Genomic DNA, 26,601 nt, shown 5'->3' on the forward strand with positions numbered 1-26,601 from the left:
ATGGTGAAGAGAGGGAGTAAGGGATAGAGAACACATTTGAAGGAATAATGACTGAAAACTTCCCTAACCTGGTGAAGGAAACTCAGATCCACACCAAGACACGTTACAGTTAAAATGGCAAAGGTTAAAGACAAAGAGAGAATCCTAAAAGCAGCAAGAGAAAGACAATGGGTTACGTACAAGGGAACTCCTATAAGACTATCAAATGACTTTTCTACAGAAAATTTGCAGGCCAGGAGGTTGTGTTAGGAGGTACTCAAAGTGATGAAAAACAAAGGCCAACAACCTAGATTGCTTTATCCAGCAAGGCTATCATTTAAAATTGAAGGAGAGATAAATGGCTTCCCAGAAAAGAATAAGCTAAAGGAATTTATTACCACCAAACCAGCATTGCAGGAAATATTAAAAGGGCTTATGTAAGCAGAAGAAAGATGAAAACAATCTAATTACAAATAAAAAAAAATGGCGATAACTATGTACCCATCAATAATCACTTTAAATGTAAATGGATTAAATGCTCCAATCAAAAGACATAGGGTGGCTGAGTGGATAAGAAAGCAAGACCTTTGTATATGCTGTATACGAGACTTACCTCAGATCAAAACACACACAGAAAAAGTGAAGGGTTGGAGTAAGATATTTCATGCAAACAGAAATGAGAAAAAAGCTGGAGTTGCTATACTTATATATGAAAAAATAGACTTTAAAATGAAGAATATATTAAAAGACAAAGATGGACATTACATAATAATAAAGGGATCAATCCAACAAGAGGACATAATTCTAGTAAACATCTATGAACCCAACATAAGAGCACCAAAATATATAAAACATATTGACTGACATAAAGACAGAGATCAACAGCAACACTATCATAGTAGGGGACTTCAACACAACTCTGACAACAAGGGACAGGTCTTCAAGACACAAAATCAATATGGAAACAATGGCCTTAAATGACACATTGGAACAGTTGGATTTAATCAATATTTTCAGAGCATTTCACCCCAAAGCTGCAGAATACACGTTCTTCACAAGTGCACATGGAACATTTTCCAAAATAGATCACATGTTAGGCCATAACACAGGTATTGATAAATTTAAGAAAATTGAAATCATACCAGTTGTCTTCTCTGACCACAGTGCTATGAAATTAAAATCAACTACACGAAAAAAAACTGGAAGACACACAAATACATGGAGGCTGAATAACAGGTTACTAAATAATGAACAGGTCAACAATGAGATCAAGGGAGAAATCAAAAGATATCTCGAGACAAACGAAAATGGAAACACAATGACCCAAAATCTATGGATGCAGCAAATGCAGTCCTAAGAGGGAAATTCATAGCAATGCAGGCCTACCTAAAGAAACAAGAAAAATCACTAATCAACAGTTTATCTTCACGCTTAAGGGATCTGGAAAAAGAACAGCAAAATAAGCCCAAAAGGAGTACAAGGAGGGAGATAATAAAGATCAGAGCAGAAATAAATGAAATAGAAACCAGAAAAACAATGCAAAAGATCAATGAATCCAAAAGTTGGTTTTTAGAGAAGATAAACAAAATCGACAAACCTTTAGCCAGACTCATCCAAAAAAAAAAAGAGGGAGAGAGAGAGAGGACTCAAATTAATAAAATCATAAATGAAAGAGGAGAAGTGACAACAGACACCACAGAAATGCAAAAAAATTTCAGAAATTACTATGAGCAACTATATGCCAACAAATTAGACAATGTGGAAGAAATGGACAATTTTCTAGAAGCATACAACCTTCCAAAGCTAACTCAAGAAGAAACGGAAAATCTGAATAGACTGATTACCACCCGGGAAATTGAATCAGTAGTCAACAAGCTCCCAACAAACAAAAGCCCTGGATCACATGGCTTTACAGGTGAATTTTACAAAACATTCAAATAAGAATTATCACCTATTCTCCTCAAGCTATTCCAAGAAATCCAGAAGGAGGGAAGGCTCCCAAAGGCACTTTTTACAAGGCCACTATCACCCTGATTCCCAAATCAGACAAAGACATTACAAAAAAAGAAAACTATAGGCCGATATCCCTAATGAACATAGAAGCAAAAATCCTCAACAAAATATTAGCGAACAGAATTCAGCAATACATTAAAAAGATCATACACCGTGATCAAATGAGATTCATTCCTGGTATGCAAGGATGGTTCAACATTCACAAATCAATTAATGTGATACACCACATTAACAAAATGAAAAATAAAATCATATGATCATATCAATAGATGCAGAAAAAGCATTTGACAAAATCCAGCAGCCATTTATGATAAAAACTCTTAAGAAAGTGGGAGTAGAGGGACCATATCTCAACATAATAAAGGCCATATATGATAAACCCACAGCTAACATCATACTCAATGGGGAAAAGCTAAAAACGCTCCCCTTAAGATCAGGAACAAGGCAAGGTTGCCCACTTTGTGCACTTCTATTTCAACATAGTGCTGGAAGTTCTAGCCATAGCAATCAGACACATAGAAGAAATACAAGGCATCCAAGTCGGTAAGGAGGAAGTAAAATTGTCATTATATGCAGATGATATGATACTATATATAGAGAACCTTAAAAACTCCACCAAAAAACTATTAGAACTGATAAATGGATTTAGTAAAGTAGCAGGATACAAAATTAATATTCAGAAATCATACACTTGTATATACCAATAATAAAATATCCGAAGGAGACATTAAGAAAACAATCCCATTTACAATTTCTTCAAAGACTATAAAATACCTAGGAATATATTTAACCAAAGAAGTAAAAGATCTGTATTCAGAAAATTAAAGACACTGAAGAGAGAAATTAAAGAAGATACAAATAGATGGAAACACATACCATGTTCATGGATAGGAAGAATTAATATAGTTAAAATGTCCATACTGCCTAAGGCAATATACATATTCAACGCAATTCCTATCAGACTACCAACGATATTTTTCACAGATATAGAACATATAATCCTAAAATTTATATGACCCCGGTTAGCCTCGGCAATCTTGAGAAATAAGAACAAAGTGGGAGGTATAACAATACCTGCCATCAAATTATATACAAGTCTACAGTAATCAAAACAGCATGGTACTGGCATAAAAACAGACATATAGATCAACGGAACAGAATAGAGAATCCAGAAATAAATCCATGCCTATATGGTCATTTAATCTACGACAATGGAAGCAAGAATTTACGGTGGGTAAAGACAGTCTATTCAATAAATGGTGCTGGGAAACCTGGACAGACACATGCAAAAAAATGTAGCTGGACCACCTCCTTACACAATATACAAGAATAAATTCAAAATGGATTAAAGACTTAAATATAAGATCTCAAACCATAAAACTCCTAGAAGAAAACATAAGAAGAAAGTTTACAGACATTACCTGGTGTAAGATTTTTATTGATATATCCCCTTGGACAAGGGAAGTAAGAGAAATAAACACATGGGATTACATCAAACTAAAAAGTTTTTTCACAGCAAAGGAAACCATCAATAAAACAAAAATGGATCCTACTGAATGAGAGAAGATATTTGCCAATGATATATCCGATAAGGGTTTAATATCCAAAATTTATTAAAAACTCACTCAACTCAACTCCAAAAAAACAAACAACCTAATTAAAAAATGAGCAGAGGATATGAAGAGATACTTTTCTAAAGAGGACATTCAGATGGCAAACAGACATATGAAAAAAATGGTCAACCTCACTAATCATTAGACAAATGCAAATAAAAACCACAATGAGATACCACCTCACCCCAGTCAAAATGTCTATTATCAATAAATCAACAAACAACAAGTGCTGGCGAGGATGTGGAGAAAAGGAAACCCTTGTGCACTGTTGGTGGGATTGCAGATTGGTGCAGCCACTATGGAACACAGTATGGAGGTATCTCAAAACACTGAAAATGGAACTACCTTATGACCCAGTAATTCCACTCCTAGGTGTATCTATCTGGAGAAATCCCAAACTCTAATTTGAAAAAATGTATGCATCCCTGTTTATTGCAGCACTATACACAATAGCCAAAACATAGAAAAAAACAAAATGCCCATCGGTAGACGACTGGATTAAGAAACTGTGGTATATTTCTACAATGGAGTATTATACAGCCATAAAGAAGAATGAAATCTTACCATTTGCAACAATATGGATGGACCTAGAGAACATTATGCTATATAAGTCAGACAGAGAAAGAAAAATACCATATGATCTCACTTATATGTGGAATCTAAAGAAAAGAATAAATGAACGAACTAATGAGAAACAGTCTCAGAGACATAGAGGAAAAACTGAGGGTTGCTAGATAGGGGGATTGAGATAAGGGGGAAGGTGAGGGGATTAGAAAGCACAATAAGTAACCACAAAATTGCCACAGGGATATGAAAATCAATTTGGGGAATGTAATCAATAATGTTGTAAAGATTTTGTAGGGTATCCGATGGACACTTGTCTCATTAGGGAGACCACCTCAGGGATGATATAGATGCCTGATCACTGCACTGTACACCTGAAGTTGAAGCTGAACAGTAATGAATGTCAACTATAATTATATATATTCATGTGTACATATATATATATGTATACATACACACATATTTGTGTGTGTGTGTGTGTGTGTGTGTGTGTGTATATATATATATATATATATATATATATATATATATATTTACAAGAAGCGGAGTATAGCATTAGGAATAGAGACAGTGGAAATGTAATGGCTGTGTGCGATGTCAGAGGGGTAGTAGATTTGGGGGGGTTATCACTGTGTAAGGGATATAAATGATAAATGTCTAACTATTACATTGTTTTGTACACCTGAAACTAATTTTTAAAAGTTACTAATACACATTTGTAATCATTTTCTCTTCTTTTAAATCTTTCTTTGTATGCCAATCTATATTTAGCATCCAGAATTGTTTGCTAAAGAAAATATTTGATCTTGTGACTGCCCTTCTTTAAAAGTTGATTAAGTTTTGCCTGTAATTTAAAATCCAACACCATAGTATATCTATCAGATTTGATTAAATATATTTTGCCTACAATTTAAAACCCATAGTATATCTATCAAGACTACCTATGTCTCCTAGTTCAGTCTAATTTTCTTCTATAAACTACTGCCCAGATCTTTCTCTGTGATCCATACCCACTGGAATGTTTTCCAAATGTCCATAAACTTCTCTCATTTCTCTATTCATTGTGAAATCTGTCCTTTTACCACATTCTGCCTAGATCCTGTCAAGGCTTTAGCTTGCCTCATATGTTATCTGCTTTAACTAAACTGGTCCCAATAATTCCACAAAAAAATTAACTGTTTTCCTTTGGAATTCTGAACATCCTATATTCAGATGACTGTTAACAAAGTTTTCCCCATAGGCAGCCATGTCTACTTAAGCAAATTATTTTGCTACTCCACACAGGGAAAACAATGTGCAGTATGTGTTCACCTAATCTCCTGGCACCATTGAACACAGAGTGCAATGGGAGTTCGTGTGTGTGTGTGTGTGTGTGTGTGTGTGTGTGTGTGTGTGTGAACTTTAGGGAGTTCTTACTATTTATTGCCCTTATGCCAAACTAGAGAATCAATGTATTTCTAGGTCATTTATTTCATTTTTAAGTTCTAAAACTGGAAGAATTTTTCCCAGATATATTTGCATTTCTGTCTTAGGCCTTCGATAAACATTAAACTTGCACACAATGAATAAACGTTTCCCTTTAAAAGTTAATGTTTAACTTACTATGCGTCTTAATTGCAGTTCACCTCTGTGCCCAGCGAAACACATGAAACTCCTGCAGAGCAGCATGTGAGGGAGCTGCTGACACGATGTCTGACAAGTGGGCTTTGGTGATTCTGCTGCTGCAGCTCTGCAGCACTGACTGTGGATTCTGTGGGAAGGTTCTGGTGTGGCCCTGTGACATGAGCCACTGGCTCAATCTAAAGATTATTCTGGAGGAACTCACAGAGAGAGGACATGAAGTGACAGTGTTGACTCCTGAACATACTCAGCTCATTGACTACAAGAAGCCTTCTCGACTGAACTTTGAGGTATTTCATTCACCATACGACAAAGAACTAATTGAGATTGTAAATGATAAATTTATGGACCTAGTTCTTAATGTCTTACCACTCTGGCAATCAGTGATTAAAATGAACAAATTCTTTATTGAAATAACTCAGCTTTTAAAATCCATGTGTGAGAGTACAGTCTACAATCAGACACTCATGAAGAAGCTCCAGGAAACCAAGTATGATGTAATGATTATAGACCCTGTGATGCCCTGTGGAGAGCTGGTGGCTGAATTGCTTGCAGTCCCTTTTGTGATCACATTAAGAGCCTCTTTAGCAGGCATGAAGGAGAAACACTGTGGGAAACTTCCAGCCCCACTTTCCTATGTACCTGTTCAAATGGCGGGCCTAACAGACCGAATGACCTTTCTGGAAAGAGTAAAGAATACAATGCTTTCCATTTTCTTTTACTTCTGGGACAGGTATTGTGACATTCATTTTTGGGACCAGCTTTATACTGAGGCATTAGGTAAGAGACTCTACTTTGCATTTGTAGCTTGTCATCAAAAGAAATTTGAGAAGATTTAAGTGAAATCTATGTAATGAAAGGAGTACATTTTAAAATATCTGTCTTCCATTTAAACTCTGTAAGTGACAGCAATGTACCGGTTATCAAAAACTAAGTGTAAATGGAGAAAAGAAATATCTTGAGATGGTTACTCTTTGTTTACAGTCATTAAACTATTTCTCATAAGATAGCTTGATAACTGTTAGGTTCATTCCAAAACAATATAGAACACAAAGAAGATGTTAATCCTCTGGAAGATGGATTCTATGTCATATCTGGATATTACATATAAGTTTACTACACTGAGTTTCCATATTAGAGGATTCATAGCTAGTTTTGGTAAAGAGAAAATAATGTTTCTTCTAACAGTAAGATAACCTACTTGTCTGATATCAATAACACACTGAACTATGACCGTTATTAGTAAAGATTATATTTAATCCTTCTGAATTTGCTTCAACAGTTTTTGGTAATTAGTGATGATTATACTCAATCTTATACCATTTTTTAATGGAACGGGATGCCCCCCATTCTTATCCCTCTCATAAACTTCAGAAAACCCTATTTGGACTGTTACACCATGGCTCGTCATAGAAATATTACTAGGATGCTTTATACTTCTTGGGGAGTGCTATGCAAAAATCTGAAAAAGGAATTAAAAATCTGAAAAAGACGTGTCTTTAGCAGTAACAGAGAGTTGATTTTTTATTTTTACTTCACTGATATACACTTATTCTGCTTATTTTTTAATCCTTTGCCTTTTCTGCATAAAAAAGCTTTGTTTTGCAATTTCATACTCTCGGCTGTGATCTGAGTCAGTCAATTCAGACAGGTTTCCACTTCAACTACCTTTGAGAAGTACAGATATGAACTAACAAACAAAAGATTATATCTAAAACTAAATGTATTACATAATTTACTTCACTGAATATCTAATGTTTCACAGAACTAATGTTCAAAGAAACCTACGTCAAAATTCGTTTGATTTATTTGATCCCCCTTACCCTCATCTCCCACCCCCCACCCCCCTTACCCTCTGGTAACCACTAAACTATTGTCTGTGTCTATGAGTTTCTGTTTCTCATTTGTTTGTCTTGTTCTTTTGTTGTTTTTGGTTTATATACCACATATCAGTGAAATCACATGGTTCTCTGCTTTTTCTGTCTGACTTATTTCACTCAGCATTATACTCTCAATGGAAGGAGAATTGACTCGGTGGTGAACACACAATGGGATTTATAGATGATGTAATACAGAATTGTACACCTGAAATCTATGTAATTTTACTAACAATTGTCACCCCAATAAATTTTTTTTAAAAAATCGTTTGATTTAGACATGATTTGAACTTAAATGCATTGATTTTCTACAATTATTAACTAATTAATTAGTTAATTGAGTTAATATTCCTTATGCAATGCCTGGGTGCAGACTACATGCTAGGCTTTATAGATTTAGGTAAAAGGTACAAAGATCTTGGCTTCAGGCTACTCTTGGAGGTAACTGAGAACTATCATAGGTCACTGCCACATTTTGGTACAATAGGATTACAAGTAAAGACCTGAAAAGACTCCAGCTGAGAACAAGAAGACGGAAGCATTATCAAAGGAGAAAGGGAAAAGAAGAGCATCTTCTATTAAGCAAAACATGTACTTGCCATGCATTCATGCAACCCTTAAGAAGTCTTCAACATTAAAAACAATCCCACTTGACTCACCGGATACCTTAATATAATAGAGCCATTTGATAATAACACCTATTTGGTAGTTAAAATTTAATAAGCAATTAATTATATATATTTTTAGTATTATCCATTCTCATTATGACTTAATTTTATATAAATAATACAACTAAAGGAAAGGGGGTATTTGTCAATTTTATCTCACTGTTTTATGTCCATACTTCCTCATGTGGAACATTTCAAATTATGAAATTATTTACACACTATTATATACTTAAATTCACCTACATTTTCCATGTTTATATCTCCTAATACTCATTATTGTGAAGCATGGCTTTAAATGCAGGATTTACCTAATTGCTTTAAGCGCTGTCTTTCTAAAATGAAACCTAACATCATATAAAGTAAATTACCTAAAGAGAAAAATGATTCAGAGAAATATGGGAATGAATAATAAAAATATCATCTAGAGGCTTGTAATCAAGGCAGAATTGAGTCCCAAGAAAGCAGACATCTAGAACGCAAAAACACATTAATTCGAAGCTAAGAGGTGGAGGTCTAATCTTATCTCTAGCAATTTCAAACAGAGTGTCCTGGACCAAAGTTTCTTTATTATCAAACTATAGCATTTGGACTGTATGACTTTGGAGATAATTTCAAACATTAAAAAGTAATGACTCTAAAATGAGGCTTTCCTCCCCTGGGTGTATATCACCGACAACTTTGATTAGAATCCTAATGTGAAAAGGATTCTCATCTCAGTTTTTTCCCTTTCTCTGTTACAAAACATATATATTTTTGTAAATCGAAAAGACCGACTTGGTTATTTGTAATTAGTCATTCTTCTGCATAAAATTTCTGAGATTAACCTTAAATGTGTCCTTTTCAAAACACACCATTTAAGATACTAGTACAGTAAGTGTGTGATAATTGCAGTATGTACTCGTGTACTCATTCCTAAAAAGAGGGTCATCACGAGTATGAATTACTCAGGGAGTTCTTACTAATAAAATAGTGGCCCATGAATTGAAGTGACAAGAGATTACACAGAAGGATAAGGTGGACTGATATTGATAGATCCTATAATATGAGTAATCCTGAGATTACAACATGCTGGGGGTCACGGACATATTCCTGAGTGGGAGACTAGAAACCAGAGAGGTGTTATGGTACAGATATTGCAGAGCCAATCTATCATTTGTCATTCATTGGAGAGAAACATTAGTAATAAATTCATTTGTAGTTTGAAGATGTGCTTAAATGGTTGTTTTATGTTGTAAAAATAAGTACATATAATTATGTTTTCATTTCTCTCTCTCTCTCTCTCTCTGTCTCTCTCTCTCTCTTTCTCTCCATCTTTTCTACTTTTACTCTTTTTCTTTTTAGTTGTATTAATGCCCCTTTTCATTTCATATCTAGTTGCCATACTATTTAGAACAGTTAAACTTCTTTTTCCCTTGATAGCTTATCATTAAATTAGTGGTAAGATCTTCCCATTGAACTTACAGGCTTTTATTTTTTTCACCCAAGTGTTTTTTGGTTTTCTCTAGGAAGACGCACTACATTATGTGAGACTCTGGGGAAAGCTGAAATTTGGCTAATTCGAACATATTGGGATTTTGAATTTCCTCGTCCATACCTACCTAATTTTGAATTTGTTGGAGGACTGCACTGCAAACCTGCAAAACCTTTACCTAAGGTAGGAATATTACATTGAAGGACTTTATGTACCTTATGATATGGTACTTGAATTTTCTTTAAAGATTATTGTCTTAATACAGACACATTGTACTGAACATCTCTGATAGGCCACTCCATTTCCATTTTCCATATCAGAGGGGCTCTTGTGAGTTATAGACCTATGTCTTTCAGGAATCCTGTTGAGAAATTAGGCTGAAAATGGTACGATTAAAGTGCATCTTAAAATACCATTGATAGGAGTGACAGAAAACTAGAGCCATGAAGATCTCTAAGACTGCTATAGTCTTCCTCACACACATGATGGAGTTATTAACAGGAGCATCCATCATGACGGTAGAGAGCTAAACATGGGACACTTTGGGGTAAGCTCCACACTATTTAGTGGGTGAGAGAAGGTAAAAGTTAAGGCAGGAGAAGAAAATAAGAAAGACTCCTGTATTCCCCTTTGCAGACTTAGTTGATAGTGATGGCTTCTACTGAAATAGGAAACATGTGGAACTAAACTTTGTTTTAGATTAATGAAATGCATTATATTTTGTGACTATTCACTTAAAGGAGCTAGTAGGATTTTCAGGTAGAATTTTCTAGAAACCATTGGGTAATACAAGGTTCCAATCTCAGCACACAGCAAAGGAAAGATTGGGGGTTATCAGCAAAGAGTTCATGAAAATGAGAGACCCAAACATTGATTCTTCACCAAACTAATGATTTATTTTGGAATTTAAAAAGATGTATATATTATATCCCTAAGGCTTCAAAGAAAAATGTTAAGTGCCAGAGATGTTGGAAGGAAACAGTATTGAGAAACAAAAGCGGGTAATGCATAATCATTATAAGGATACTATATTTAACTCACTATCAATAGGGATTGAGGAGAAAACTCTCATTTGCTCATATTGTGAGAAAATTAACAAAATCCCTTTGAGAAGTTTGCAGGGTAAATGGTGTTCTGGGGCTAAATCCTGATTTCTTGTATGGTAAGATGCATACTGTTGAATGACATTTCATTTCAGGATTATTAAGATGCATTCTCTTAGCAATTGAGCAATAGCTACAATCCAAGCTCTATTAAGTTTTGGTATAATGAACCAATGTCTAACTAGAGACATTTTAAAAAGAGGTAACAATTTCTGTGGCTCTCTAGATTAACTCCCATGCCAAACTATGGTTTTTCCTGACATTCCCATTTTTAGACACACACACACACACACACACACACACACAGTAATGAGCCACATAATTTCACAAAATCATCTCAAATAAAATGATGAAAAGGGGCAAAATTTATCTTTCTAAATTCAACTTTCCTACTGATAAGACGTTCGCATGGTAACAATATTAATCTTGGCTATGGTTGCTATGTAAAAATTATTCCAGTCACTTGATACACAGATCAAAAAGCAATGAGCGAGACTGCCATCAGCATCATGGCAGAGTATAAAAGGCCCTTTATAGCTTCCTTTATACTTATAACAAATTGGACAACTATAATTTAGCAAACAATCCTCTGCTAAACACACAAACACATCTCAGAGTTGCATTCATCAGTACATCTGAAGGTGGGGGCATTGGAACAAGCCGGGTAGGTGGAATAGGAGTAAGAACAGAGAAGGTGGCTGTAGATGCAGCTCAGAGCAAGCCGCAACCTGTACTTGTGGACCAGTCAGGTTATAGCTCTCACACTGCAACCCAGAGGGCCGTAGAGGCAAAAGCAACATACCTGCCTCAAAAGGCAGCTACCATTAATGCAGACCTGTTGATGGTGGGGGAGATATGTGTCCAACTTGCAGCAATTTTGCTGGCAGACAAGCATAGCCAACCATAGCCTTTATGGGAAGAAAGGCAAAACCTGGTCTTATGATGGCCATTACTAACAACAAGCAAATTGGAAAATTATGAACCTGCCTCCCCATGCTCACACCATTATAGCAGAACCGGGTAGAGGTGGAAACCAGTGGAGGCAGCAGAGACACGTCTTGATAATACAGGGTCCCTGGTGGCTACTGGTTACAAGGGGCAACACCTGGATCTCACAGGCATGAAGCCTCAATGCCAGCAATATCCCACCACAGGAGTGGCGCTCTATGATTGAGGTGACCCAGACACAAAAGGGACGCCACCACCCCAGGAAATGCAGGCATATTCTATGACAGAGGCGAGACCACCCCACTGAGATCCTAAGTGTAAGTAAGAAAAAACAAAACTCGGGCTATAGCACCATCTCTTAAAAAACAAAAGAAAGACTTTTCCTTGTCCACCTGCTGAATTGTTAAGAGCAAAGCAGTTCTAAAAAAGAAAACAGTTCACTTTTTCAAATGCACAGGCAGAGACACAATCCATCAAGTACCATGAATAGCCAAGGTAAAAAGGTAGCACAAAAAGAAATTGAAATCTCCAAAGACCAAACTCAAAGACATGGAAGACTATGACTTCTATGACAGAGAATTCAAATAGCTGTTATAAAAAACGTAAATGAGCTATAACAAATCTCAGAAAGGCAGTTCAGTGAACTCAGGAATCAAATTAATGAACAAAAGGAGTACTTCACCAAAGAAACTGAAGCTATAAAAAAGGACCCAACCAAAATTGTGGAGCTGAAGAACTCAATAAATGAGACGAGGAATGCATTGTAGAGTATTAGAAAAACAGCAGAGCACATGGGAGAGAGAATTAGAGACCTCGAAGATAGAAACCCAGAAATGACAGAGGAGTAAGTAGAGAGAGAATCAAGTGTTCTTTAAAAAATGAAAGAACTCTGTGAGAACAATCTGACTCCATTATAAAGAGCAACGTGAGAATAATGCATATTCCAGAGGAAGAGAGGGAGAAGGGAACAGAGAGTCTAGTCAAGGAAATAATTGATGAAAACCTCCCAAACATATGGGAAGAGTTAGACATTTGTACACACGACACTAACTGAACACCTAACGATCTCGACCCAAAAAGGACTTCACCAAGAAACATTATATTTAAACTGTCAAAAAATAAAGACAAAAACATGAATTCTCCAGGCAAACAGGGAGGAAAAATATTAATCTACAAAAGAAACCCAAATGGATTATCATCAGATTTTTTAACAGAAAACCTTCAAGACTGGAGAGGGTATATTCAAAGAAAGGAAACATTCAAAATACTGAAAGAGAGGAACCATGAGTCAAAAATAGTATATTCATTAAAGTTATCCTTTAGAGATGAAGGAAAAAGAAAGGCTTTCCCAGATAAACAAAAGTTAAGAGAATTTACCACCCTAAGCCCCCAGTGAAAGATATATAGAAAGTATCCATTCTACCAGAAACAAAAAGACAAAAGCAGACAAAACTGAGTAAGATGAGGAGCAACACAGACAGAAGTGCAACTTTACTTGAGAATAAAATATTAAACAATTATAACATAAAGGTCAAAGGGGTAAAAGCATTAAAAATAACTATACTGTAATGTGGTAATGAACACACAACATTAAAGGTGATAATCTGTGACAAACAAAAATATGAAAAAGGGGGAGGAAAAGGACTGAACATGTAGAAGTGAGTGAAGATAAGTGCAAGGAAAATGTATTATTTCAGTATATGAGACATTTTAAACAAACATAATAATGTCCACAAAAGAAAACTCCAGAGCTGAGATACAAATCATAATAAAAATAGGAAACAGAAGGTAAAATAGTAAACTATCAAATCAAATAACAGAGAGAAATGCAAGAGAAACAAAACAAAACAATGGAGATACAGAACAACTAGAAAACAATAGATACTTTTGCACAGTGAAAGAAACCATCAACAAAAGGACAACCTATTGAATGAAAGAAGATATGTGCAAATGATTTATCCAACATAGGGTTAATATCCAAAATATAAGGAACTCAAACAACACCAAAACACACACACAAACAAACTAACTAACTAAAACGATCCAATTGGAAAATGGGTAGAGGACCTGAATAGACATTTATCCAAAGGCAACATACACATGGTCAATAATACATACGAAAAAATGCTTCACACTCCCAATAACCAAGAAAATGTACATTAAACAACAATGAGCTATCACCTCACATCTGTCAGGATGTCTATCATCAAATCAACAAATAATAAGTGCTGATGTGCTGTGGAGAAACGGGAACTTTCATATACTGTGGAAGGGATTGTAAATTAGTGCAGCCACCACAGAAAACAGTATGGAGAGGCCTCAACGAATTAAAATAGAGCTGTCATATGATCCTGCAATTCTACTTCTGGGTATTTATCTGAAGAAAACAGAAATTCTGATTTTAAAAGACCTATGCAGAGTTCTGGTCAAGATAACTAAGTATGTAACTGCTGTGCTTGCCTCCTCTTCATGACCACATCAAAATTGCAACTAAACTACATGACAACTGTCATTGAGAATTACCTTAGCTCTAGCTAAACCGAAGTCCTATGAGTAAGGACATACAGAAGAAGCCACATTGAGACTGGTAATAAGGGCAGAGATGTGAACCAAGCTAGTCGAACTCCCACGTGTGGCATTTGAAAATATGAAGTGATATCTTAGCTACAGATGTCCTCCTTGAGGAGCAAGGATCCCAGTCCCACACCAGGATCCCGAGCTTAGGGTCCAGTGACAGGAAGAGAAGTCCCCAAAGCTTCTGCCTGTGAAAACCAGCAGAGATTGTGGCTGGTTGAGACGGAGAGTGGCTGGAGTCCTAGGAGCTCCTCTTAAAGGGCCCACACATGGACTTAGTCATTGGTGGATTGCTCCGTTGCTCTGAGGCAACAGCTTTAAAAGTGCCAGAAACATATGGGGAGGATATGAATTGTCTGGCTTTAGGTAAGAGCTGGAGAGGCAGCTTTCTCCCAGGTAGAAGTGGTGGCAGAAGCCATTGTTACTTTGTTGAACCATTCCCCCACTCAGAGTACAGGAGCAGTTGGCTTCCATGTCTGAGTTTCCATCAACCTGGCTAATATCATTACCATGCACTGGTGATTCCCTAAGTACTCCACTGCCACCCAACACGTTGACCTACCCAAGCTGCTTCCAGTGGCTTTTCCATACAGATGGCCTTATTTGGTTAATAATGTTAACTTTCCTAAAATTTCTCAAAGGTTCACAAACCTCAAATAAGTATCATGTAGCCTCAGTGTGCCCTGTACTTCTTGCTAAGCAGAACATATCCATAAATATACAGAACAAGTTCATGGTTGACAAAGCAGAAGAGGGTAAAGGATGGGAATAAAATTATTAAATATTTTTAAAAGCTATAAAGGTCTAAATGGTTTACAACTGCAATGCATATAAATTCAGTACTTAGTTTAAAATATGACACTACAGGTGTATATTTATGTCTCAATAATTTATGGGTTGACAGAGTTGACTTAAACACAGATTTATATGACGTATATTAATTTTATGATTCAAGGAATTAAAATACTATTTTTAACAATTCCTAGCAGTACATGTTTCTAAAATGAAACACATACACATACACACATAGATACACTTAGTAGGTTAATTCAAACAGGAACTTCAAACTTGTGTTTTCTAAAAGAGCTGATCTAATAGTAAATTATTCTTCACAACAAATGTCTACCAAACTCAAATTTCATTTATTTCAAACGTATGAATTCTCCATCTTCTGGCTTAAGTCAAGCCTCTTGAAAATTCTTCAACAGGAGACAGAAAGACTTCTCCCATAGCTCTCTGGAAATAAAGTGTTCCCATTAGCCATGGCTCACAAAGAAAATAAAAAGAAAACAAAAATAAAACGGCTGTAGTAGGTGCTAACATATCAATAATCACCATAAATGTAAATGGAACTCACCTATCAAAAGGCAAGCATAGTGAGATGAATTAAAAAACAAGATCCAACCATTTGTTGCCTTCAGGAGACCTATCTCAGCTCCAAAGACAAACATAGGCTCAAAGTAAAGGGGTGGAAGATGATATTCCAAGCAAGTGGCATCCAGAGAAAATCAGATATATCTTTACTTCTACCACACAAAATAGATTTCAAGATGAAAAATTAACAAGAAACAAAGATGGACATTTTATAATGATAAAGGGGGCTATTAATCCAAAGACATAACATTTATCCATATATATGTACCAAACTTGAGAGTATCTAAATATAATAAAGCAATTACTACAAGACCTAGAGGGAGAAACCAACAAAAATACTATTATAGTAGGGGACTTGAATATGCCAGTTAAAGCAATGGATAGATCATCAAGACAGAAATTCAATAAGAAAATATTAGTCTTAAATGAAACATTAGATCAAATGGACTTAATTAATATTAATAGAACTTACATCCCAAAATGACAGATACACATCCTTTTCAAGTGTACCTGAAAAACTCTCAACCATAGACCATATGTTGAAACAGAAAACTAGTGTTAATGAACTAAAGAAGACTGAAATGATACCAAGCATATTTTTTACCACAACGGTATGAAACTGGAAGTCAACTTCAAAAAGAAAGTTGGAAAACCCACAAATATGTGAAAATTAAAAAACATGCTACTTAACAACTACTAGGTCAAAGAAGACATTGAAAAAAGGATCAAAAGATACATAGAAATAACAGAAATGAAATGCGATATACCAAAGTTTGGGGAAGTAGCAGCAGTACTAAGAGAAAAGCTTATACCAATACAGGTCTACCTCAAGAAAGAAGAAAAGGATCAAATAAAAAATCTAACATTATACCTTAAAGTATGATAAAAAGAAGAACAAATGAAATCCAAAGTCAGTAGGAGGATGAAAATAATAAAAATCAGAGTGGAAATAAATGAAATAGAAGTTTGCTTCTATAACCATTTTATTAAGTGTTTTAATCATAAACAGATGTTGCTTCTTGTCAAATGCTTTTTTGCATATATCCTGTACTTTATGTGGTATAAAATAAATTTCACTTACACTTCTAACATGAAGATTCAAGGGGATTGCCAGAGGCATGGTTAGACTGTTGTTATCTTTTGACACCTAGAGCCACTTAGCCTCTTTAGGAGGAAGTATGTGTTTAAAACTTGTCTTTAATATGTAATCATTGATTAGTGAATTGCCATGGAACCAAACCATTATACAAAGGATTAGATGATAAAAATACAATACTTTTCATGATTGATGGGCAATGTGACTCACCAGGTTTAATTTTATGAAAGTGATTAATGATGTTAGACACATGGCAGTGTGAGGGGTCCACCTTGATCTCTCCCCTTGAAGTTACAACAAGTTGAACAGCCATAATTCAACAAAGGATTCCCTGCCCAAAACAGAAACACATCTGCAATATCTGTACATTGAGACATCTGAAAGTGGTCAAAACAGGGTGAACAAGGCAGGAGGGAAGGGAAAAGAACAGAGAGAGGTGTGTGGATGCAGCCCAGAGCTCACTGCCATGGACACAGCTCAGAGCTCACTGGAGGTCCTGGGTGAAAGGAGGATGCAGTCTACAGATTCACTCTCTTTGGTCCCCAATGTTCCTGCCCGAGTGGTCAGCATATAATATCGCTGAACCCAGCTATGGGAGCAGAGACCTCGGGGAAGAGGCCAAATACAGAAGTGTGACAGCTGTGATGTAATGGCCCTCACTGGCAATCAGGAAACAGCCATGAGCTTGGTCGCCTCCACCCTCCCTACCAGAGTTTGCCTTCCTACACCCTCCCAGAGCTAGCAGCAGGCCCCAGAAGTACATGTAGCAGTTAGTGTAGGATGAAAGAACAGAACATCTACATCCCTGAGAACTGGAGAGTTTCTCAGTGGCGGACACACAATGCAGCTAATCGCAGTGACAAGGGTAGAAATATCAAAGTGAGGCAGTGTCACCATTACTATGCAAAAGTGTCACCATTACTCTGATGAGAACAAAGCCACACCCATCCGCAGGCACTCCTAGTACACCCTGACCCCACCTTTCACTGTTGATCCCAGTGGGGGCACCTACGACTACTCAGGCTGTACAGCTCTACATCTGGCGGCAGGGGCTGCACTGGGATTTCAGGTTTCAAAACACCATTGCCCACCACATTCTCCCAAGGTGGTGGTGCCGGGGATTGACGTGGTCTGATCAGAGATGAGATTCCCAGCTCCTCAGAAAATCTACATACAAGAAGCCAGAACAGGGTAAGAGAAAAAAATGTTCCACCACCATATAGTGGGAAACGAAAGAAAACTCTCATATCAATCTGCTACAGATCTCATTCCCATAAATGCAGAGGAGAAATAAACCATAAGATACCATAAACAACAAGGTAACAAGGCAGCTCAGAAAGAAAATAAAAAATCTCCAGAAAATAAAGTTAAAGAAATGGAAATGTGTGACTTAAATGACAGAGAATTCAAGACTTCAGTTCTGAAAAAAACCTCAACAACATGCAAAAAAACTCAGATAGGCATTTTAATGGGTCAGAAATAAAATGAAAAAACAAAGTATCAAAGAATTTGACATTTTTAAAAGGAACCAAATAGAAATTCTAGAGCTGAAGAACTCAATAAAAGAGATGAAGAATGAAATATCAAGCTTAGGAAATAGAGCTGATCAGATGGAGGAAGGAATTAGTGATATTGAAGATAGAAATCTAGAAATGATGCAGATGGAAGAAAAGAGAGACTTGAGCGTTAATAAAAGAATGAAAAAAATTTACAAGAACTATCTGACTCCATCAGAAAGAGAAATATAGGAGATATGGGTATACCTGAAGGAGAAGAGAAAGAGAAGGGCACAGAGAGCCAATTCAAACAAATAGTAAATGAGAATATCCCAAACCTATGGAAAGAACTAGATCCTCAAATCCAAGAAGCAAACAGAGCATCTAATTATCTCCATCCTAAAAGGCCTTGTCCAAACCACATTATGTTGAAACTGTCAAAAATTAATGACAAAGAATTCTCAAGGCAGCCAGGGAAAAGTAGACAGTAACCTACAAAGGAAAGCACATTAATCATCAGATTTTTCAGCAGAAATTCTGCAAGCTAGGAGGAAGTGGAATCAAATATCCCAACTATTGAAAAACAGAAATTACCATCCAATAGTATAATAATAATATATCCAACAAAGTTATCCTTTAGATATTAAGGAATAATAAAGATCTTTCCACATGTACAGAAGCTCAGTGAATTTTCCTCCATGAGGCCTGCATTACTGGAGGGGGGTTATTCTACATGAAACAAAGACAAAAGGATACAAAATTATGAGTAAGATGCCTAACAGACCGACAGAAGCAGGGAATGGCAGCCCTTATTCAGAATTGGGCACTATACACTTAAATATAACATAAAGATTCAGCACATAAAACAATGAAAAAGAAAAAGAGAAGACAATTTCCTAATGGAACTCAGAAATGAACTCACAGCATAAGTATATACTTTGTGACAACAAAAACATAAAAGAGGAGGGGGTAAAGGTTTGATTTTAAAGGAGGAATGGAGAGCAAATGCATACTGAAGAAAATGAAGTACTGCATGTATGAAACTTTCTTTTATATAAACTTAAAGGTAACCACTCAGAAAAATCCAAAACTGAGACACACTTAAAAAAAAAAAAAGGAAACAGAGGAAAAAAAATCATAGAATATACCAAACTGAAATAACAGACAGGGACACAAAGGCAAAGAAACAATGGAGACATCAAGCTACTAGAAAACAAAAGATGAAGTGGTCATAAGAATTCCTTATATGTCAGTAATCACTCTAAGTGTAAATGGACTGAACTCACAAATACAAAGGCACATAGTCGCAGATTGGATCAAAAAACAAAACCCAACCGTATAGGGCCTTCAAGAAACACATCTCAGCTGCAAGGATAAATAAAAGACTCAAAGTGGAAGGGGGGGAATTGATACTCCAAACAAATGGCATCTAGAGAAGAGCGTGTATAGCTATACTTATATTTGATTATATGAACTTGAAAATAAAGAAGATAAGAGACAAAGATGGACATCTCATAGTGATAAAGAGGACAATACATCAAGAAGACATAACATTTATCAATATGTATGCTCCCAATCAGACAGCATCAAAATATATAAAGCAACTACTAATAGACCTAAAGGGAGAAACTAACAGAAACACCATTAATTTGGGGAACCAAACACTACATTGACTGCTATGGATAGATCATACTAACAGAAAATCAGTAAGGAAAAATCAGCTTTAAATGATACATTAGACAAAATGGACATAATTGACATTTACAAAGCTTTCCATCCCAGAACACCAAACTATACATTCTTTTCTAGTGTACATGGAACATTCTCAATGATAGACCATATGTTGGGACACGAAACTAGCCTCAATAAATGTAAGAAGATTAAAATCATACAAAGCATATTCTCCAACCACAATGCTTTGAAATTAGAGATGAACTGCAAAAAGAAAGCAAGAAAAACCACAAATACATGGAAATTAAACAATATGCTCCTAAAGACTAATGGGTCAAGGAGGAAATAAAAGAAGAGGTCAAAAGATACATAGAAACAAATGAGAATGAAAATACAACAACATATCAAAATTATTGGGATGCAGTAAAAGCAGTTGTAAGAGGGAACTTTATATCATTACAGGCCTAGTTCAAGAAATAAGAAAAATCCCAAATAATCAACATTTCATCATAAGGAACTAGAAAAAGAGAAAGAAATACAACCCAAAGTCAGCAGAAGGAAGGAAATAATAAAACTTAAAGCAGAATTAAATGAAATAGAGACCAAAAAGACAATAGAAAAAATTGATGCAACAAAGAGCTGGTTCTTTGAAAAGATTAATGAAACTGACAACCCCTGGCTAAACTCACTAAGGAAAAAAAAGACAAATGATATCTGAAATGAAAGAGGAGAAGTTATGACAGGTACCATAGAGACACAAAGGATCATGCAAGAATACTATGAATGTATGCCACTGAATTTAATAACCTAGAAGAAATGGACACATTCTTAGAAATACATAACCTTCCTAGACTGAATCATGAAGAACTGGAAAATCTAAATGGACTGATCAACAGTGAGAAATTGATACAATCATACAAAACCTCTCCAAAAGCAAAACTCCATTATTAGATGGATTCACTAGAGAATTTCATCAAAAATACAAAGATGATTTAATACCTATACTCCTAAAAGTCTTCTGAGAAATGGAAGAAGAAGCTATATTTCTTAATATTTTATGAAGCCAAAATTACTCTGATAACAGGTAAAGATAACACATACAGAAAAACTATAGACCAATATCTCTGAGGAATACAGATGCAAAATAAGCTAAATACTAGCAAATCACATACAACAATGCATTGAAAAGATTATACATCATAATGAAGTGGGGTTCCTTCCAGGGAGCAAGAATTATTCAACATATGCAAATTAATCAATGATAACCAAAGATAAAAACAGTCTAACAACGTCTCTGGCAATCCCCTTGCATCTTCATGTTAGACGTGTAAGTGAACTTTATTTTATTCCCTGTGATGCTGTACCTTTGTAAACCAGGAATGTTTTCTCTCCAGGAAATAGAAGAATTTGTCCAGAACTCAGGTGAAGATGGTATTGTGGTATTTTCTCTGGGTGCAACTATCCAAAATCTCCCAGAAGAGAAGGCCAATCTTATTGCTACAGCCCTAGCCCAGATTCCACAGAAGGTTAGTACAATCTTTGGTCCTTCTCGGCAGCTATTTACCAAATGGAGAGAGAATGGGGCTAATGGTGTCTTTCCAGGTGAAACTAGAAACTCATTTTATAGTTATTATATCAGGTAACAATATAAAGTAAAAATTTTTTGATCTACACAATAGTGAATTTTAGCACATTTGAGCCTTGACTTCTGAGTGTTGTTATTATGGAAACACATCTCTTTGGAATCATTTGTTTTTAATAAAATAAATTGAAAAATTAAATCCATTGCTCATTTTCTAGTATTTGAAATCTTAAAGCCTCTTCCAACTAGAGCCAAAATAGTTTTGAAGCGTAATCACTCTAAGGACCAGGAGAAAGGAGAACTGAAATTACAAAGATAAAGATGAAACATGCTCAAGATTATCCTCCACATCTTTGGTTGTATTAGGACTTGATCCATTATAGCTGAGTATCAAAGTAGAAGCCTAGATTATTTTAGTCTTAGTCTTTTTAATTAGAGTTTTCTAGAATTAAAAGGCCATAGAAATTTTAATCTTCTAGTCTATCAATTTGTATGTTATACTTATGACATTCAATTATTGTTTTATGTTATCAACATGAATCTGGATTTCCACTCTTTATATATTTCTATTTGTTAAATATTTAAGAGTCCCTTTATTTTTATATTTGGTTAAATTCCATGAAACCATATAAAATTCCATATATGGTAAATATGCTAATTACAGAAACAAAAGAAACAGGGTACTTCATTGGAAAATGGAATATAAGCAAATGTACTGCTTCATTCTTACTTTAAAAGAAAGAAGTTGTGTGGGGGAAAAAAAGAAAGTAGAAAGAATAGGATTGAAGGAAAACCAATGACCCAAATAAACAAGTAGAAAAAATCTAAAGGAAGAGTATGTGTTAAAACACGAAGTTGAAGATAAAGCTATGACAGCCTTGGACATAAATTTATGTAGAAGTAATGTGGTCATAAAAATTTTAACTTCCACATTCTAATTGAATAGGGCAGTACTGTTTAATTTTCTACTTCTTCACTTATGATCTCATTCCCAGAACCTTTTAATTAATAATAGACAAAATAATAGCATAGTTAATAGGCAACTACCACAAGTGCTTTAAAAATGATGGTTGTACTCTGGGTGATGAACACACAATGGGATTTATAGATGAGGTAATACAGAATTGTACACCTGAAATCTATGTAATTTTACTAACAATTGTCACCCCAGTAAATTTAATTTAAAAAAAGATAATTGTAAACAGTCCCACTACTTATTTCAGTGTCTACGAGGTATATCTATATACTACCTTTTCCACCATGACCTAGAGTAGGGTAGATGAATGATTTACAAGTAATTCTACAACCTGAAAATGTTATTATCCTGTGGTTTTACTTGTGAAATATATGCATTGTGTTCCACAGGTTTTATGGAGATACACAGGAAAGAAACCGGCCACATTAGGAGCCAATACTCGGCTCTATGACTGGATACCCCAGAATGATCTTCTTGGTAAGACTACAGGAAAAACGCTGTGTAGAAGTTCATGAAGAAGTTGATTAATTCTTAATTAACAGTTGATTAATTAACAGTCAATGTAATATAACTAATATCAACAAATATTTAACAATTGTAAATATTTCTCATTTTACCTTAGTTTTAAAAGATATAATTAAATAGTTGACCATTACATTTATAGATTCATACTTGCTATGATTCAGATAAGAATTTCAGGCAAAATAGTGGGAATTAGTGTCTCCTTTTCCTGGGAGAGCAATTTTCTGTAGTGGCAGTGCCCCATGTGCTCAGCTTCAGTAGAAAATACTGCCTTCTTCAGTATTTTCTTCAGAACTTATCCCACAGATCTTCCCCTTCTCTAACATTCTGTTAATGAGCTATAATGACATTTTCATCTGCTTCACATTCTATTCCCAAACTAGGTCATCCGAAAACCAAAGCTTTTCTTACTCATGGTGGAATAAATGGGATCTATGAAGCTATTTATCATGGAGTCCCTATGGTGGGAGTCCCCATATTTGGCGATCAGCACGATAACATCATTCACATGAAGGCCAAAGGAGTGGCTGTGGAGTTGAACATGAACACAATGACCAGTGCAGATTTGCTCAGCGCCTTGAGAACAGTCATTAATGATCCTTCGTAAGTACAATTGGTTTCTAAAGGATTACCACTGGTTATGTTGGGTACCACACAAGAAAATGTTAGAGACCATGCTTATGAACCTAATATTGGACACTTTCCCAATCTTGAATCATTCACCATCTCGGTCTTGGAAAACTCCTGAAAAGTATAGTTCAGACAATGTCACACGTCCTTCTTAGTAAAATTAGTCTTGATTAACAACCAGTTTATTCTGAGTTTTCCTATGACTGCATTTAACCACATTCTGTTAAGGATATATTTCTGTTTCAATCTCCCTACTATACCTATGAAAATCCTATACAATGATCAGAGTTAATATAACAACAATTTCTAGAGTAACTTTTATAACATGTATCATACAAGTAACAAAAACAAAACTTCATTAATTTTTCCTTTGTATTTGCCTTCCAGTTATAAAAGGAATGCTATGAGGTTATCAAGGATTCACCATGATCAACCTGTAAAGCCACTGGATCGAGCAGTCTTCTGGATCGAGTTTGTCATGCGCCACAAAGGAGCCAAACACCTGCGGCCAGCCATCCACGACCTCACCTGGTTTCAGTACCACTCTTTGGATGTGATTGGATTTCTACTTGCCTGTGCAGCATCTGCTATATTCTTAGTCACCAAATATTGTGTGTGTTCTTGTAGAAAATTTGGTAAAACAGGAAAGAAGAAAAAGAGGAAATAGATCCTTCCAAGTTTGGCAAAGTCCTGAGTGGACAATCCTGTTCATTTCAGCCACAAAATGTTTAATAAGAACACAGCCCCTCCGTGTTGTCTCAAATTTTTCCATTTCTCTATTTTAGCCTTAACAGAAAGCCCAGAATTCCATAAGACCATTAACTAGTGAGCATGTCCCATTCTTTCTTTTTCTAGTCCCAGCTGTTCTTCCTCTCTTTGGCTTTACCCAATTTCTATCACAGGGACATTAATAATACATAGTGTATTGTCTCAACTAAAATCCTGAAAAGCTTTCATTAGCGAACAGGGAACTTGGTAAAATCAGCAAATTGCATCAGTATTAGATTTTGTCGCATTTCCTTAACTATAAATATGTTTCCTAGACATACACAATGATAATATCAATACTATGGTTTTTACTAAGACTCCATGCCCGTGGTTTGTGATGTTGGCAAAAATACTACAGAGACCGGGGATTGGGACGGTACTTTGTATTTAGAAATTATAACTACTTCTAAGGAGAAAATGGATGCATCCTCTAGGAAGGAAGGTGACCAATGCAATCTTCTACCTTCTGGATGGCTAGAACCCTAGGGAGTGGTGTCATATGGAGAACGAAGTGGAGAAATATCGTCTATTAACAGACTGAGTATATAAACAACTGAAGTAGCCTTATGAGCCTTGGTGAGGTGAATTCAATGCTGTCCATTCATGTAGAATTTCCATCCCATTCTCCATTGCTTCTCTGTACATGAGTTTTATGATAAAATTCTGGAAGGTCTGATAAAAGACAGTGGCATACACCAGACTGCTCAGTCAGAACACCTTATTATTGAGACATTTGCCTACAACACTGGATTCCTGAAGGAAATTCCAGTGAATTATGAAGACCTTCATAATCTATGCAAATCCCCCAAAAATTTATCCACATAATTCTACTCCAGATCGTCTTGCCTTTAATCTTCCCTCTAAATCTTCCCAAGTCTTATACCAATTAATTAATCCATTAGTCACTGCTCATGAGCCTGTAGATCTGTAAAGCAGGCCAGATCTTTCAATTCTTCTCTTTATTCAATGCATAAAGAGAATTGAATCTCTTTATGATTCAATGCTTGTTTTATAGATTTTAAGATGGCAATGGCTTCATTTATATAATGTCCCAGTGAATGAAACATTTTGTTATCATTTTTTATTAACTTTCATTTTTGGTACTGTTTTTGAGGTAAAATCAATTATTTTATAATACAATATAACATCTATATTCTTTTGTCAAGTGTATATATGTCATTTTTCATATATTTAAATGTTCTTATGTTTCAATATTTTATATGTTTTCTTTTTAGTCAGACTATAACTAGAGTTTTATAAATTAACTGTATAGATATTTCTAAACACAAAATTTTCATGTACTTTGTTTATTTGGAAACCACAGTATTTCAATTTCAGTATCTTTCCATGGATTTTCTGGGTTTTTAAAATTATATTTCCCCATTTTTCTGTTATTCCCTAGAACTGATGGAGTTTTTGTTTGTTTGTTTGTTTTGCTGTGCATTTCCAATTTTTTCATCTACTTACTGGAAGTTACACACTGTACTAATATTTAGGCGTGCCTCTTTTAACCAGTACATAATTGAATACTTATAACCTGACATGTTTACATCTTTTACTTGGGAATTCTATTTAGTTACATTTGCAAGGTAAACTGACATATTTTATTTTTATGATCATGTGATCAAGATATTGTACACAAGAACTCAGTAACATGGCCATACCTAAACAGCCTAGTAAAAGTTGTCTCTAGATATCCTTCTACCTAATATAACTCTGAACTGAAATATGATAATTGCTAACAATTGAAGCAATTATCTACAGGAAGGCATTTGATATGTGCTAAGGCTAATTCCAAGAATTCTTTGAAATTAAAACAATCTCATTTGAATTACTATGTGAGCTTAAATATATGATTACATAAAAAATATGCACTTTGTACCTCTCAAAAATAAACTACCAATTATTAGTTTTATAGATTAATACATTGTCTTTATAACTCAATTGTATGTGAATAATATAACTAAAGGAAATTGTTATTAGTCACTTATAATTCACTCTTTTGATCCACAATACCTCACATGTAACATTTTAAATAAACGTCATGTAGTAATTA

At 35.3% G+C, this 26,601-nt stretch overlaps 1 protein-coding gene across 1 annotated transcript; it reads left to right on the forward strand.

The window, feature by feature from the left end:
- The first annotated feature begins 5,810 nt into the window (after window positions 1–5,810).
- On the forward strand, window positions 5,811–26,601 carry LOC109436820 (UDP-glucuronosyltransferase 2A3). Its single transcript, XM_019715653.2, has 6 exons — window positions 5,811–6,569; window positions 9,840–9,988; window positions 21,462–21,593; window positions 23,015–23,102; window positions 23,531–23,750; window positions 24,165–26,601. The coding sequence occupies exons 1-6, from the start codon at window positions 5,858–5,860 to the stop codon at window positions 24,442–24,444; spliced, it is 1,581 nt and encodes a 526-aa protein (XP_019571212.2). The 5' UTR covers window positions 5,811–5,857; the 3' UTR covers window positions 24,445–26,601.

This window comes from Rhinolophus sinicus, linkage group LG02, assembly GCF_036562045.2.
Source record: "Rhinolophus sinicus isolate RSC01 linkage group LG02, ASM3656204v1, whole genome shotgun sequence".
NCBI classification, from domain to species: Eukaryota; Metazoa; Chordata; class Mammalia; order Chiroptera; family Rhinolophidae; genus Rhinolophus; species Rhinolophus sinicus.